The sequence below is a fragment of the Hyla sarda genome, chromosome 3 (genome assembly GCF_029499605.1).
Source record: "Hyla sarda isolate aHylSar1 chromosome 3, aHylSar1.hap1, whole genome shotgun sequence".
NCBI lineage: Eukaryota > Metazoa > Chordata > Amphibia > Anura > Hylidae > Hyla > Hyla sarda.
This window is the reverse complement of record NC_079191.1, coordinates 102,666,133-102,681,203: the sequence shown is the minus strand read 5'-3', so window position 1 is coordinate 102,681,203 and position 15,071 is coordinate 102,666,133. Positions and strand designations below refer to the sequence as shown.

Sequence of the window (15,071 nt, the reverse complement as noted above, 5' to 3'; positions counted from 1 at the left end):
GCGTAAATGTCCGAACTATTAAAATAAAATGTTAATGATCCCGTACGGTGAACGGCGTGAACGAAAAAAATTTTAAAAAGTCCCAAATTCCTACTTTTTTAATACATTTTATTAAAAAAAAAATTATAAAAAATGTATTAAAAGTTTTTTATATACAAATGTGGTATCAAAAAAAAGTACAGATCATGGCGCATAAAATGAGCCCCCATACCGCCGCTTATACGGAAAAATAAAAAAGTTAGAGGTCATCAAAATAAAGGGATTATAAACGTACTAATTTGGTTAAAAAGTTTGTGATTTTTTTTAAGCGCAACAATAATATAAAAGTATATAATAATGGGTATCATTTTAATCGTATTGACCCTCAGAATAAAGAACACATGTCATTTTTACCAGAAATTGTACGGCGTGAAAACAAAACCTTCCAAAATTAGCAAAATTGCGTTTTTCGTTTTAATTTCCCCACAAAAATAGTGTTTTTTGGTTGCGCCATACATTTTATGATATAATGAGTGATGTCATTACAAAGGACAACTGGTCACGCAAAAAATAAGCCCTCATACTAGTCTGTGGATGAAAATATAAAAGAGTTATGATTTTTAGAAGGCGAGGAGGAAAAAATGAAAACGTAAAAATTAAATTGTCTGAGTCCTTAAGGCCAAAATGGGCTGAGTCCTTAAGGGGTTAAAGCTAATTATTTAAATAGAAAATGTAGAAACAACAGATGTCATCAAATGAAGATGTCTAAACCCTCTGTTGGCCTTTACCACGTGTACTCCCTGGTGTGCCTGTGACTTTCTATAATCTATGCAGTAATATGTTTTACATTTCTCCCAGAAGATATTTTAAGCTGCTGTAGGCCTGTCTTCTTTCAAATGTCTGTAGGTTTTCTTTGGAGGTTTAGAGTGGCAGTGGAAATTCTATGTTTAGTACTAAAAATAAATCTGGTTGGGTCGGAGGAATTAAAGAGTTGTAATAGCTGACGAGTAGCTCTGTTATTTCTACATTCCATTGTGGCTGACCACTTAGCATACGCATCACAAGCAAATGGGGTATGTAAGAGTTACATCCTTACAATGGGCAGAAGTATCATCACTGAAATGAATTCAGTCTGTAAGTAAAAGACATTAAATTCATACAATCCTATGTCATGTTTCACTATGTGGAAATTCTTGTTCCATGTATGCCATTTTCTAAAATACTAGTGTTCCATGTGCAGTTAAAATACTTCCAGATATTTCTTGTGTAATTCCTTTACCTAAAATGTTTTTAGCTGTGCCCTGATTTTACACCCATTTAATCTTTTTTTGCCAAGTATAGAACTGTCGGTATATAGCTTATCCTAGGTATATCTTTATGTACAATTTATATATAGTAAAAAGAAAAAGTTGCAGCACAGCTCTAGTTAACCAGGTACGGGTGCCAGCGTCTAAACCTGATCAGGGTTCTTCATAGACAAAAATTCCAATGACGCAGCACTCCAAAAAAAAAAAGGTGCATTTATTCACACATGTCTCAATACAGCCTGTATTGAGACATGTGTGAATAAATGCACCTTTTTTTTTTTTTTTGGAGTGCTGCGTCATTGGAATTTTTGTATATATATATATATATAGATATATATATATCCCCAAATAGTGTGTTCAGTTCTGACAAGCAGAAGCATCTTTTAATGCCCCAATTCTTTCTTGCTGGCTTGCACAATAGTACGAGTCATGCCTCAGTACTAAAGGGTCTGGGGGGTGGGACTAAGCAAGCATGTCCACTAGCAAAATATGAAACATCATTTATTATACATAGGAACATTTTATGAATGATGTTACAGAAACATGTAATATTTAGTTGTGGCTTTACTTTTTTCTGCATTTTCAACAATTACCCTTTAGTTAGTCTTTGGAAATTTACCAATTCAATATCCCTGCCGTGCCATAACAGGTGACACAATGGGGTGTCTTTGTAGCACAGAGGTTTATTGGGTTCTAGAGAAAAAGAAAAACTGTTTGTAGCCACTCAAAGTTTTGACTACTGGCCCACCTCCTCTACTAAATTTTTTCATAGGATATATGAAAATTATTTTAATTCTGTGTGAACAAAGACATAAAGTCATAATCATACCCACCCTATCCTCTGTGATATGCTGATCCCTGCAGGGCGCCACTAGGAGCATTCTGAATTCTCCATGATAAGCAGCTCTGCCCAGTGGAGAGCTGTGTGCTATGTTACTGACAGCCCTGCTGACCAGTTAGGAGGTGGAAACAATGAACCAATCAGCGGCATTGCTAGAGCTCAATTCCTTCTGGGGCAGGATATTTTACGCAGGAACTGCACTGCTGCCACGCCTGTAATCTGTCTTTCTACTTTATGTGCCTGTGCGTTGCTAACCTGGCTTGTCTGACTTCCCTGATGCCCTGGGCATTTAGCCCAATGAAGGGAATGTCTTCCAGTTGAAGGTCATCTGCATTGATTTGTACCCTGGACATGGCACATATATAAACAACCTTTTCTCCAGTGTATTTGTCTTTGTTAGCCATAAGTTTAAAGCAGTTATCCAGGAAAAAAACTTTTCTTTTATATATCAACTGGCTCCAGAAAGTTAAACAGATTTGTAAATTACTTCTATTAAAAAATCTTAATCCTTTCAATACTTCTGAGCTGCTGAAGTCGAGTTGTTCTTTGCTGTCTGAGTGCTCTCTGATGACACGTGTCTCGGGAACCGCCCAGTTTAGAAACAAATCCCCATAGCAAACCTCTTCTACTCTGTGCAGTTCCCGAGAAAAGAAGAGATGTCAGCAGAGAGCACTGTTGCCAGACAGAAAGCAACAACTCAACTTCAGCAGCTGATAATTATTGAAAGGATTATGATTTTTTAATAGAAGTAATTTACAAATCCGTTTAACTTTCTGGAGCCAGTTGATATAAAAAAAAAAGTTTTTTTTCCTGGAATACCCCTTTAAGCCATCAGACCTGCAGACAGGTCAGGACTTGAGGCCATAATCCAGACAAATGTGTTCCTATTATGCTCATGTACTCAAACCAGACTAAACAAAGGGACATGTATAAATTCCTTTCTTCTCTTCTTGCATTTACTATTTTTGTAAAATGTTATTTTTATGGGTTTGTTTTTGCCACCAAAGATGCATTTTCCTTAACTTTTTCACCCCATAAGCATTAATTTATTGCTGTGGGCATTTTTTACAGTATGACATTCTCTGTATGTCACAATAATCACGAAGTATGGCAAATATCACATAAATATCACAATATTTTAGAGGTAATTCTCAATTTATTAGCTTTATTATTGCCTGATTATTCTCAGGATGAGTGTTTTATGTTGTGTCTAGTGGAATGATGTAATAAGGAAAGTATGGAAAGCTATGTTAGGAGGGAGGAAAAATTATACCCAATATGTTGTGTGCCTCCTACATTCCTGGCCGCTAATGTTAAGTGGCATTAACCCCTGCATTGTTGGAAAATCCAACAGTTTGTTGAAGTGCAAGTATTATTCCCCTCCATAAAATAAAGAGTGGATGATATTTCCCAACACATGGATGTGGTCTCTGGACATATAAGATACATTTTTCCATCCCGCTCGTGATGTCACGGCCATGCCCCCTCAATGCAAGTCTATGGGAGGGGGCGTGATGGCCGTCACGCCCCCTCCCATAGACTTGCATTGAGGGGGCGTGGCCATGGCATCACAAGCAGGGCGTGGCCATGAGGTAATGAGTCTCCGTCGCGGCACCTAATACTCTAAACGAACACCGGGTGCAGCAGGGTGTCTAGGAGAAAGGGGATAAGATGTCTAGAGGCGGAGTACCCCTTTAAGATCCTGCTTCCAAGATAATTTACTCCTCCGTCCAATCTGAAGCATCTTTTCCTTCACACTATATTTAGTATTTCTACCAAGTTAGATCTCATTAATACTAAAATTAAATAGATGAGTTAATGTTATTCCTTGTAAACTGCATAGGTTGTTGCACGCACCATTATAACAGCCTGCCAAGAAGAGGAATAGAGGGAAGTCTGTGCAGGACAAAAGGTGAATGACAGTATGAGCTGTAGTGATACCAGGGATTATTGCTAACTCTTTGGTCTTTGAGGGGAACTTTCTGTGCAGGATTGCTTTTTATTTATTCTCTTTTCTCTTCCTGTCTAAAATGAAAAGCAGAAGGGGAACAAAGGAAGATTCAGGTTATAGGAGTGAGATAAGGCAGAAATTGTTAGCTTTACATAAAGAATTGTTGTATCTCATTAAGTCTATTTTTTTGTTTCTTTTGTTTTCTAAAAATAAATGAATATATGTACATCTAATCCTTAAATACCTTGTTCATAAAGGACGTGAGGGGTGCGTTAAAAGGTAGACCTGTCTCAACTAAAAAAAAAGCTTCTACAGCACAAAACCTTAATACATCCAGTGGAACAGGTAATGATTCTTTTATTGTCGAGTTCAAATGCAATCCACAAGAAAAAGCTTTGTATGCCTCTTTATGAAATTGATGTCATGCTGACTGCTGAGGCATACCAGGGCCTGTTAACTCCTATGGGGGGGGGGGGGGGGGGGCTATATAATGGCTTTTTGTAACTGCTATAATATAGTTGTGTGCATAAGGCCTTAGTCTAAGCATGGTGAAGCGGGACCCTTCCTTTGGTATAAATTATGCCTAGTTTTTTGCAAAAACTGTAGAATGTAGATGATGGTATCAGAGAATTGGGTGAGCATTAAAAAAGTTAACCTAAGATTAAATGTTATTTCCTATCCACAGAATTGGGGATAACTATCTGATCTGTAGAGGTCCAACTATTGTGATCCCCACTGATAAATTGTCCCCTGAATGATAGCAGTTTTATCATGAATGTTCTTCCACAACTCCAAACATAGCGGAGTTTAGAGCCTGACAATGTTAGCTTGACAAGGCACATGCGTGTTGCCGCTCCATTCAATGGAGGCCTGGAGTTGGAGACAGCATGAGGAGACCATAGGGCCTCACAATCCCTCAGATAAAAAGATGAATTTTCAAATTTAAATTGAAGATTTATTTCCCAAGTTTTTTTCCCCAGGACTGGCGCATGGCAAATGTGGTGCCAATATTTAAAAAGGGGTCAAAAGGTGACCACGGGAATTATAGACCTGTTAGTTTAACCTCCGTTGAATGTAAATTGTTTGATGCTATTTTGGAGTATCTTGATAAAAATAAATGTATGACTCCATATCAGCATGGGTTTATGAGGGATCGGTCCTGTCAAACAAACCTGATCAGCTTTTATGAGGAGGTGAGCTCCAGACTGGACCAGGGGGAATTGCTGGATGTTGTGTATCTGGATTTTTCCAAAGCATTTGATATGGTGCCACATAAAAGTTTGGTGCATAAAATGAGAAGGATGGGGCTGGGGGGAAATTTTTGCAAGTGGGTAAGTTACTGGCTCAATGATAGGAAACAGAGGGTGGTTATTAATTGTACTTATTCTGATTGGGTGACTGTTACTAGTGGGGTACCAAAGGGGTCAGTATTGGGTCCTGTCCTATTTAATATATTCATTAATGACCTTGTAGAGGGGTTGAATAGTAAAGTATCAATCTTTGCAGTTGAGACTAAACTCTGTAAAGCGGTAAACACTATAGAGGTCAGTACACTATTACAAATGGATCTGGTTAGGTTAGAGGTTTGGGCTGGGAACTGGCAGATGAGGTTCAACACTGATAAATGTAAGGTAATGCACATGGGGAGGAAATATCCGGGCTGGGATTATGTATTAAATGGGAGAACACGTGGGATGACTGATGTGGAAAAGGACTTAGGAGTCTTAGTTAACAGTAAATTTAGCTGTAGTGACCAGTGTCGGGCAGCTGCTGCCAAGGCAAATAAAATCATGGGATGCATCAAAAGGGGCATAGACTCCCGTAACAAGGAAATAATTCTACCGCTGTACAAATCACTAGTCAGACCACACATAGAATACGGTGTACAGTATTGGGCACCAGTATACACGAAAGATATAGTGGAGCTGGAGAGGGTTCAAAGACAGGCAACCAGGGTAATACGGGGAATGGGAGGACTACAGTACCCAGAAAGACTATCAGAATTGAGGTTATTTAGTTTAGACAAAAGAAGACTTAGGGGAGACCTAATACCTATGTACTGTATAAATATATCAGGGGACCTTACAGAGAGCTCTGCCATGATCTATTTATACCCAGAACTGTGTCTATAACAAGGGGGCATCCTCTACGTCTTGAGGAAAGAAGGTTTCTACACCAGCACAGATGGGGGTTCTTTACTGTAAGAGCAGTGAGACTATGGAACTCTCTGCCAGAGGAGGTGGTCATGGGGAACTCTGTAAAAGAGTTCAAAAGGGGTCTGGATGCATTTTTGGAGAGTAATAACATCGCTGGTTATGTATACTAGATTTATAGGGACAGAACGTTTATCCAGGGATTTATTCTGATGCCATATTTGGATTCGGGAAGGAATTTTTACCCTAATATGAGGGTTTTTTTGCCTTCCTCTGGATCAACTCAGTAGAGACTCATTTGGGATAAAGGTTGAACTTAATGGGCTCTGGTCTTTTTTCAACCTTATGAACTATGTTACTATGTTACCATAAAAATGTTTAGGTAATGTCCCAGCAGCATGAGGAGACCATATATTGGCTGAATGACAAAGGCTGGAGTTGGCGGCAGCATGAGGAGACCATAGAGCCACCTCAAAATCTTCAATTCAAATTCAAATTTGAATTGAAGATTTATGGTAGCTAGTGCTACCATAAAAATGTATTGGTAATACCCCATCAGCATGAGGAGACCATAGGGCCTCACAATCACTAAGTCTAAAAAGAGGAATTTTCTAATTTTAATTGAAGATTTATGGTAGCTAGTGCTACCATAAAAATGTATTGGTAATGTCCCAGCAGCATAAGGAGACCATATAGTGGCTGAATGACACAGCCTGGAGTTGGCGACAGCAGGAGGAGACAATAGGGCTTCACAATTTCTAAGCTTAAAAGATGAATTTTAAATTTTAAATTGAAGTTTTATGGTAGCTAGTACTACCTTAATAATTTTTAAGTAATGTACAAGCAGCATGATGAGACCACATAGTGGCTAAATGACACAGCCTGGAGGTGGCGGAAGCATGAGTAGTACAATACAGGAATTTAGGTGCACTACTGTGGTAGATGTATACAGTGACATTTGGCTATCCCTCAACACTGATGTTAAAATTTAGACATTCACCAGTATATCCTTATATGAAGGACATACCAGAGCCCGCACACCAACGCCAAGGTTTCTCAAATGGCACGGGACCTAGCGCTAAACCTACCTGTGCATGATAAGCAAAACAGGGGCCAGTGGGCAATTACGGTAGCATTAGGTCGGCTCACAGAGTCCTCCCAGGTACAGTTCAGGAACCGCTTGGCAACCAGATTGAACACGTATGCCATGCAGGGTGCATGGCTCTGCCTTCCTTGTCGCAGCGCAGACCAGATGTTCTTCCCATTGTCAGTCACCATGGTTCCCATTTCCAGTTTTTGTGGAGTAAGCCATGCTCTGATTTCTTTATGAGTGACTTTTAGCAGTTCCTTCCCTGTGCGACTCCGTTCGCCAAGGCAAACCATGTGAAGCACAGCGTGACACCGCCATGCCCTGCACACATGGCATGCTGACAGGGCACTGAGACATGTCCGTGCAGTGTAGGCTGAGGACATGGTGGAGGATGAGGTGGTGGAGTCGCACACTGTCACTGGACCAATGGCCAGAGAGTATGGAGGAGGAAGCAGCGTGACCTGTCCAAGTTGCTGTTGTGGCTGTGCAGGAACCACATTCACCCAGTGGGCTGTAAAGGGCATGTATTGTCCCTGACTATAGTTACAGCTCCAGACATCGGCGCTGCCGTGCACTTTGGTACACACCGACAGGCTCAAGGACTGACCCACCTTGTCTTCCACAAAATTGTGGAGGGCTGGAACTGCCTTCTTTGCAAAGAAATTATGGCTTTCGACTCTCCACCTCGTCTTGGCACAAGCCATCAGTTCTCTGAAAGGTGCAGAGTCCACCACTTGAAAAGGGAGGGACTGCAGCACCAGCAACTTGAACAGGAGCACATTCAGCTTCTGCGCTGTTGGATGAGTGGGTGCATACTGTTGTCTCTTGGACATGGCTTCACCGATGGATTGCTGGCAGAATGACTGACTCGAAGTAGGAGGAGAAGGAGCATCTGGAGTGACAGAAGGAGGGCATGGCACACGGCTCCCTTTGGCTGAGGTGGTGGAGCCTTGGCTGTCTGAAACATGGAGTGGCATGCCACTGGGTGAAGCAGCAGGTTAGACCACCACATTGGAGCCATGGTTCTTCCAGGCCGCTTTATGGTGGGGCAGCACATGTTGATGCAGAGCCGTGGTGCCAACATTAGGACCCTGGCCATGCTCCACCTTTTGCTGACACATCTTGCATGCAGCTATGTTAACCTCCTCCGGATGTTTAATGAAAATCTGCCACACGGCCGAGTAGCTGATTTTCAATCTTTGCAGTTGAGACTAAACTCTGTAAAGCGGTAAACACTATAGAGGTCAGTACACTATTACAAATGGATCTGGTTAGGTTAGAGGTTTGGGCTGGGAACTGGCAGATGAGGTTCAACACTGATAAATGTAAGGTAATGCACATGGGGAGGAAATATCCGGGCTGGGATTATGTATTAAATGGGAGAACACGTGGGATGACTGATGTGGAAAAGGACTTAGGAGTCTTAGTTAACAGTAAATTTAGCTGTAGTGACCAGTGTCGGGCAGCTGCTGCCAAGGCAAATAAAATCATGGGATGCATCAAAAGGGGCATAGACTCCCGTAACAAGGAAATAATTCTACCGCTGTACAAATCACTAGTCAGACCACACATAGAATACGGTGTACAGTATTGGGCACCAGTATACACGAAAGATATAGTGGAGCTGGAGAGGGTTCAAAGACAGGCAACCAGGGTAATACGGGGAATGGGAGGACTACAGTACCCAGAAAGACTATCAGAATTGAGGTTATTTAGTTTAGACAAAAGAAGACTTAGGGGAGACCTAATACCTATGTACTGTATAAATATATCAGGGGACCTTACAGAGAGCTCTGCCATGATCTATTTATACCCAGAACTGTGTCTATAACAAGGGGGCATCCTCTACGTCTTGAGGAAAGAAGGTTTCTACACCAGCACAGATGGGGGTTCTTTACTGTAAGAGCAGTGAGACTATGGAACTCTCTGCCAGAGGAGGTGGTCATGGGGAACTCTGTAAAAGAGTTCAAAAGGGGTCTGGATGCATTTTTGGAGAGTAATAACATCGCTGGTTATGTATACTAGATTTATAGGGACAGAACGTTTATCCAGGGATTTATTCTGATGCCATATTTGGATTCGGGAAGGAATTTTTACCCTAATATGAGGGTTTTTTTGCCTTCCTCTGGATCAACTCAGTAGAGACTCATTTGGGATAAAGGTTGAACTTAATGGGCTCTGGTCTTTTTTCAACCTTATGAACTATGTTACTATGTTACCATAAAAATGTTTAGGTAATGTCCCAGCAGCATGAGGAGACCATATATTGGCTGAATGACAAAGGCTGGAGTTGGCGGCAGCATGAGGAGACCATAGAGCCACCTCAAAATCTTCAATTCAAATTCAAATTTGAATTGAAGATTTATGGTAGCTAGTGCTACCATAAAAATGTATTGGTAATACCCCATCAGCATGAGGAGACCATAGGGCCTCACAATCACTAAGTCTAAAAAGAGGAATTTTCTAATTTTAATTGAAGATTTATGGTAGCTAGTGCTACCATAAAAATGTATTGGTAATGTCCCAGCAGCATAAGGAGACCATATAGTGGCTGAATGACACAGCCTGGAGTTGGCGACAGCAGGAGGAGACAATAGGGCTTCACAATTTCTAAGCTTAAAAGATGAATTTTAAATTTTAAATTGAAGTTTTATGGTAGCTAGTACTACCTTAATAATTTTTAAGTAATGTACAAGCAGCATGATGAGACCACATAGTGGCTAAATGACACAGCCTGGAGGTGGCGGAAGCATGAGTAGTACAATACAGGAATTTAGGTGCACTACTGTGGTAGATGTATACAGTGACATTTGGCTATCCCTCAACACTGATGTTAAAATTTAGACATTCACCAGTATATCCTTATATGAAGGACATACCAGAGCCCGCACACCAACGCCAAGGTTTCTCAAATGGCACGGGACCTAGCGCTAAACCTACCTGTGCATGATAAGCAAAACAGGGGCCAGTGGGCAATTACGGTAGCATTAGGTCGGCTCACAGAGTCCTCCCAGGTACAGTTCAGGAACCGCTTGGCAACCAGATTGAACACGTATGCCATGCAGGGTGCATGGCTCTGCCTTCCTTGTCGCAGCGCAGACCAGATGTTCTTCCCATTGTCAGTCACCATGGTTCCCATTTCCAGTTTTTGTGGAGTAAGCCATGCTCTGATTTCTTTATGAGTGACTTTTAGCAGTTCCTTCCCTGTGCGACTCCGTTCGCCAAGGCAAACCATGTGAAGCACAGCGTGACACCGCCATGCCCTGCACACATGGCATGCTGACAGGGCACTGAGACATGTCCGTGCAGTGTAGGCTGAGGACATGGTGGAGGATGAGGTGGTGGAGTCGCACACTGTCACTGGACCAATGGCCAGAGAGTATGGAGGAGGAAGCAGCGTGACCTGTCCAAGTTGCTGTTGTGGCTGTGCAGGAACCACATTCACCCAGTGGGCTGTAAAGGGCATGTATTGTCCCTGACTATAGTTACAGCTCCAGACATCGGCGCTGCCGTGCACTTTGGTACACACCGACAGGCTCAAGGACTGACCCACCTTGTCTTCCACAAAATTGTGGAGGGCTGGAACTGCCTTCTTTGCAAAGAAATTATGGCTTTCGACTCTCCACCTCGTCTTGGCACAAGCCATCAGTTCTCTGAAAGGTGCAGAGTCCACCACTTGAAAAGGGAGGGACTGCAGCACCAGCAACTTGAACAGGAGCACATTCAGCTTCTGCGCTGTTGGATGAGTGGGTGCATACTGTTGTCTCTTGGACATGGCTTCACCGATGGATTGCTGGCAGAATGACTGACTCGAAGTAGGAGGAGAAGGAGCATCTGGAGTGACAGAAGGAGGGCATGGCACACAGCTCCCTTTGGCTGAGGTGGTGGAGCCTTGGCTGTCTGAAACATGGAGTGGCATGCCACTGGGTGAAGCAGCAGGTTAGACCACCACATTGGAGCCATGGTTCTTCCAGGCCGCTTTATGGTGGGGCAGCACATGTTGATGCAGAGCCGTGGTGCCAACATTAGGACCCTGGCCATGCTCCACCTTTTGCTGACACATCTTGCATGCAGCTATGTTAACCTCCTCCGGATGTTTAATGAAAATCTGCCACACGGCCGAGTAGCTGATTTTCCCACCAACAGTCCGCATTAATTGACTGCTACTGCCGCCGTCTCCAGGAACCCCTGTTGCTGGTCGAGTCACGACTGATTGCTGATACCGGGAGCTCAGGCCTCTCGCTGCGACTCCTGCTGCCACGTGCCCCTAGTCTGCTGCGACCTCTGCCTGAAGGATTTAGGCATCTGCCACTCCTCTGTGCACATCCTGCCACTTCTCTGTCTGACATACTTAGTGCGTATATGAGCTTAATACAGTATTTGTCTAGAACAGCAGCAGGTGATTACTTTTGGCTGGCCTTTTACAGAAATCAATCGATGAGAGCAGATGGGTTGCTGGTCGAGACACGACTGCTAGCTGATACCAGAAGATCAGGCCTCTCACTGCAACTCCTGCTGCCACTCGCCCCTAGTCTGCTGCGACCTCTGCCTGCGCCTGATGAATTTAGGCCTCTGCCACTCCTCTGTGCGCGTCCTGGCACTTCTTTGCCTGACATACTAAGTGCATATATGAGGGGAGTACAATACGCTTCACTACGTTTAAAACAGTATTTGGCTAGAAGAGCAGCAGGTGTGTACTTTTGGCTGGCCTTTTACAGTAACTAGGCCTTAAGATTTTATCAGGAACAAAATGGTACAACCTTTAGATGTACGCATGTGGCATGCACTTATGAGGGCAGAAAAATGCGCTACAGTATGCTTAAAAAAGTATCTGAGTACAACACCAGCCGGTGAGTACTTTTGTCGGGCCCTTTACAATATCTAGGCCCTTGAGAGTTTAACAGGTACAAAATAGTACACCAGATAGATGTACATATATGGTATGCACTTATGAGGGCAAAAAAATGTGCTACAGTACGCTTAAAAAAGTATTTGAGTACAACACCAGCCGTTGATTACTTTTACCTGGCCTTTCACAGTATCTAGTCCCTTGAGAGTTTAACAGGTACAAAATAGTACACCACTTAGATGTACGTATGTGGTGTTCACTTATGAGGGCAGAAAAATGCGCTACAGTACGCTTAAAAAAGTATTTGAGTACAACACCAGCAGTACACACCGGTACACACATCGCTGTGTAGTACACCCAAAATTGTATTTTCTCTCAATCACCTGTTCTTCTGTGCAGCACATTGCTCTCTGTAATAGAACACTGTAGACAGTGAATGGGAGGTGAATCGCTGTAGTAAGAATGCTTTTCTGTGCAACACACACTTCTCACGGTCCCTCTCTCTGTACAACAGATCGCTGACTTGACTAGGAGGTGAATCGCTGCTGGGAAAAGCTGTCTGTCCCTATCTATCTCTCTGCAGTGAATGGCTGAAGTGACTGGCCGCAATTTGGCTGCCGATTACAGGGGGGGGTGGCTGGCTGCTGATAGGCTGCATCCTGCATGGGATTCAGGGTCATCCCGCCTACCCATTCCGGTCTTCCCAGGATTCCTTGCCCCATGTCCTGACATGTGGATCCGCCATTTAAGATGCTCTGAAGCCTGGACCGCACTAAATGGAGTTTAATGAAGTGATTCGCATGATAGAATCACGGTGATATTTGTATTCGTTGCGAATCAAATTTTTCCTGAAATTTGTAATGAACTCGGATTCATCAGATTCGATTTGCTCGTCTCTAGCTATAACGTACAGTTTAATATCTAATATTATTTTTTGGTCACAATATTAATTCAATTGTCTACTCTAAGCAGAAACTCATCTTTTTGTTTTTTTTTTCTTTTCCTTAGATCTGAAACCAACAGTTGCGCTGTGCCAGCAAAAGTGTAAAAGAAGCGGAACCCTGGAGAGCAATTACTGCTCAAGTAACTTTGGTATGAGAAAAATTGCCAACACTTATTTCTTAGTCATTCATTGACTACTGTGAATTTTAATACCTACCAACTGGCAGAAAAAGTCCTTGTGAGACGGCACATTGCATGGCCTGTGTCTTACGTTACTGTCTGCAACTCAAAAGATTCCTTGAGACATTCAGAAGACTGTAAACATCTGTCCTAGGCAAACAGCGTAAACACAAATGGCCAGACAGAAGGTGAACTGTTACTATATAAAGGTGTTTATTCAGACATCTTGTTCCTACATGTCGTATTTCTGGAACTCGGTGTGTATTTTTGGTCTACAAGGACCTTTGGGATCAAACCTTTCCTAATGTTTTCATATTTAGTCTAAAGCAATGAAGAACGAATAGGGGATAAATTGTCCTACACTGCAGTACTCCTTTAATTGTCAGATGGACCTGAACTTTGTTACAAAATGGGAATGCTAGGCATAAAGGGTATGAATCAAAGGCCGAGGGGGGTGAATAGGCTTCAGACGATATTAATCGGAAGCTCCTAACGATAATAAGCCTAACATTTAGGATCACTGTTGAAATCAGGGCAACCACGGCTATAAAATATAGGATCTAGTGCATAGAACTCAACATAATCTGAGACCTGCTCCATGCAAAATAATATATTGAGATGTGTTATATTGTACAATAAGATTTTGTAGTGGTTAAGCAAATTCATTGTCTTTTATCAAATTAATTTTTGTTCTTCATACTTTTAATTATGATGAATATTAATATGCTGAATAGAGGCTACATGTTATATAACTGTTGATCATTCTCTCCTTCAAGTGATTACAGGCACTGTTATAACAACAGTAAGCAGAGGAGGAAGCGTGTATGCAACAGTGTCTATTATCAATGTGTATAAAGAAGGAACACTAGCCATCCAGCAAGCGGGCAAATCCATGAGTGCCAAGATTATTGTGGTGTGTAAACAGTGCCCACTGATCAGAAGAGGTAAGAAAATATGTATAGCTGGCATGTAAATGTGTGAGTTTTATTGTGTGGTTTATCCTGCAATTTGGCTTTATTGACATATAGTCTATGGTACAAGTCTTGTCAAAGGGGTTAACACTGAATATACAGCCCCTTTCAAAATATAGGCAAATAGCTGCATTGAGTTCTACTCCTGTCAACCCATCGAGCAACTAATTTTACAGTGGGACACTGCATGGAGGCCTTTCAGAATACAAGTTCTGTGTTGTAAAAATGCAACAAGAAGAGATGCTTGTACAAAAATGTTCTTCATTCTACCTGATAGTAGCTTCCTAATTCCAAAAGCTTTTACAAATGTTTAATAACTAGAATATCCAATCACTTATTGAAATAGAAATGAAAATAAGAAATTTGTCAGCCATGTGTAGTGTCCCTAGGATTTTGGGATGAATAACAGCAAAAAAATAAAAAAAATAAAATTTCTACCAAAGTCCAACACCACTTCTGTTGGTAGAATCAAAGGCAGCTCCTCAGTATTCACTGATGTGAGGCAGGATGGACTTTTCTGCTAGGGCCCCAACTTCTGCGAAGTCAGTTGACAAGCTAATAGCGCAAGAAAAAAGGCTGCAAACAAATTCAGAGTACCCAGGATAGACAGAAGAATTGTCACAAATGGGCAGGGAAGGAGTGCAGCCCTTTTCTCACCCACTCCCTCTGACCCTGCCTACTTGCCTATCTGCCCTAAACAGCAGATCGACAACCATGGTGACGGTCCCTTCCTAAATAAGTGAAGGAAGTCACTGTCAACAAAATAAACTACAAAAACAGACACAGGTCGGGATACAGTCAGGAAGCA

The 15,071-nt window shown here is 42.1% G+C and overlaps 1 protein-coding gene across 1 annotated transcript in view; it reads left to right on the top strand.

Moving 5' to 3' along the window:
* The window catches only part of PCOLCE2 (procollagen C-endopeptidase enhancer 2), a 75,111-nt gene that overhangs the window by 55,245 nt on the left and 4,795 nt on the right, over window positions 1-15,071 (top strand). The window contains exons 7-8 of the mRNA XM_056564807.1: window positions 13,179-13,262; window positions 14,069-14,236. Coding sequence (XP_056420782.1) covers window positions 13,179-13,262; window positions 14,069-14,236 — 252 coding nt within the window. The remainder of the gene's footprint in view (window positions 1-13,178; window positions 13,263-14,068; window positions 14,237-15,071) is intronic.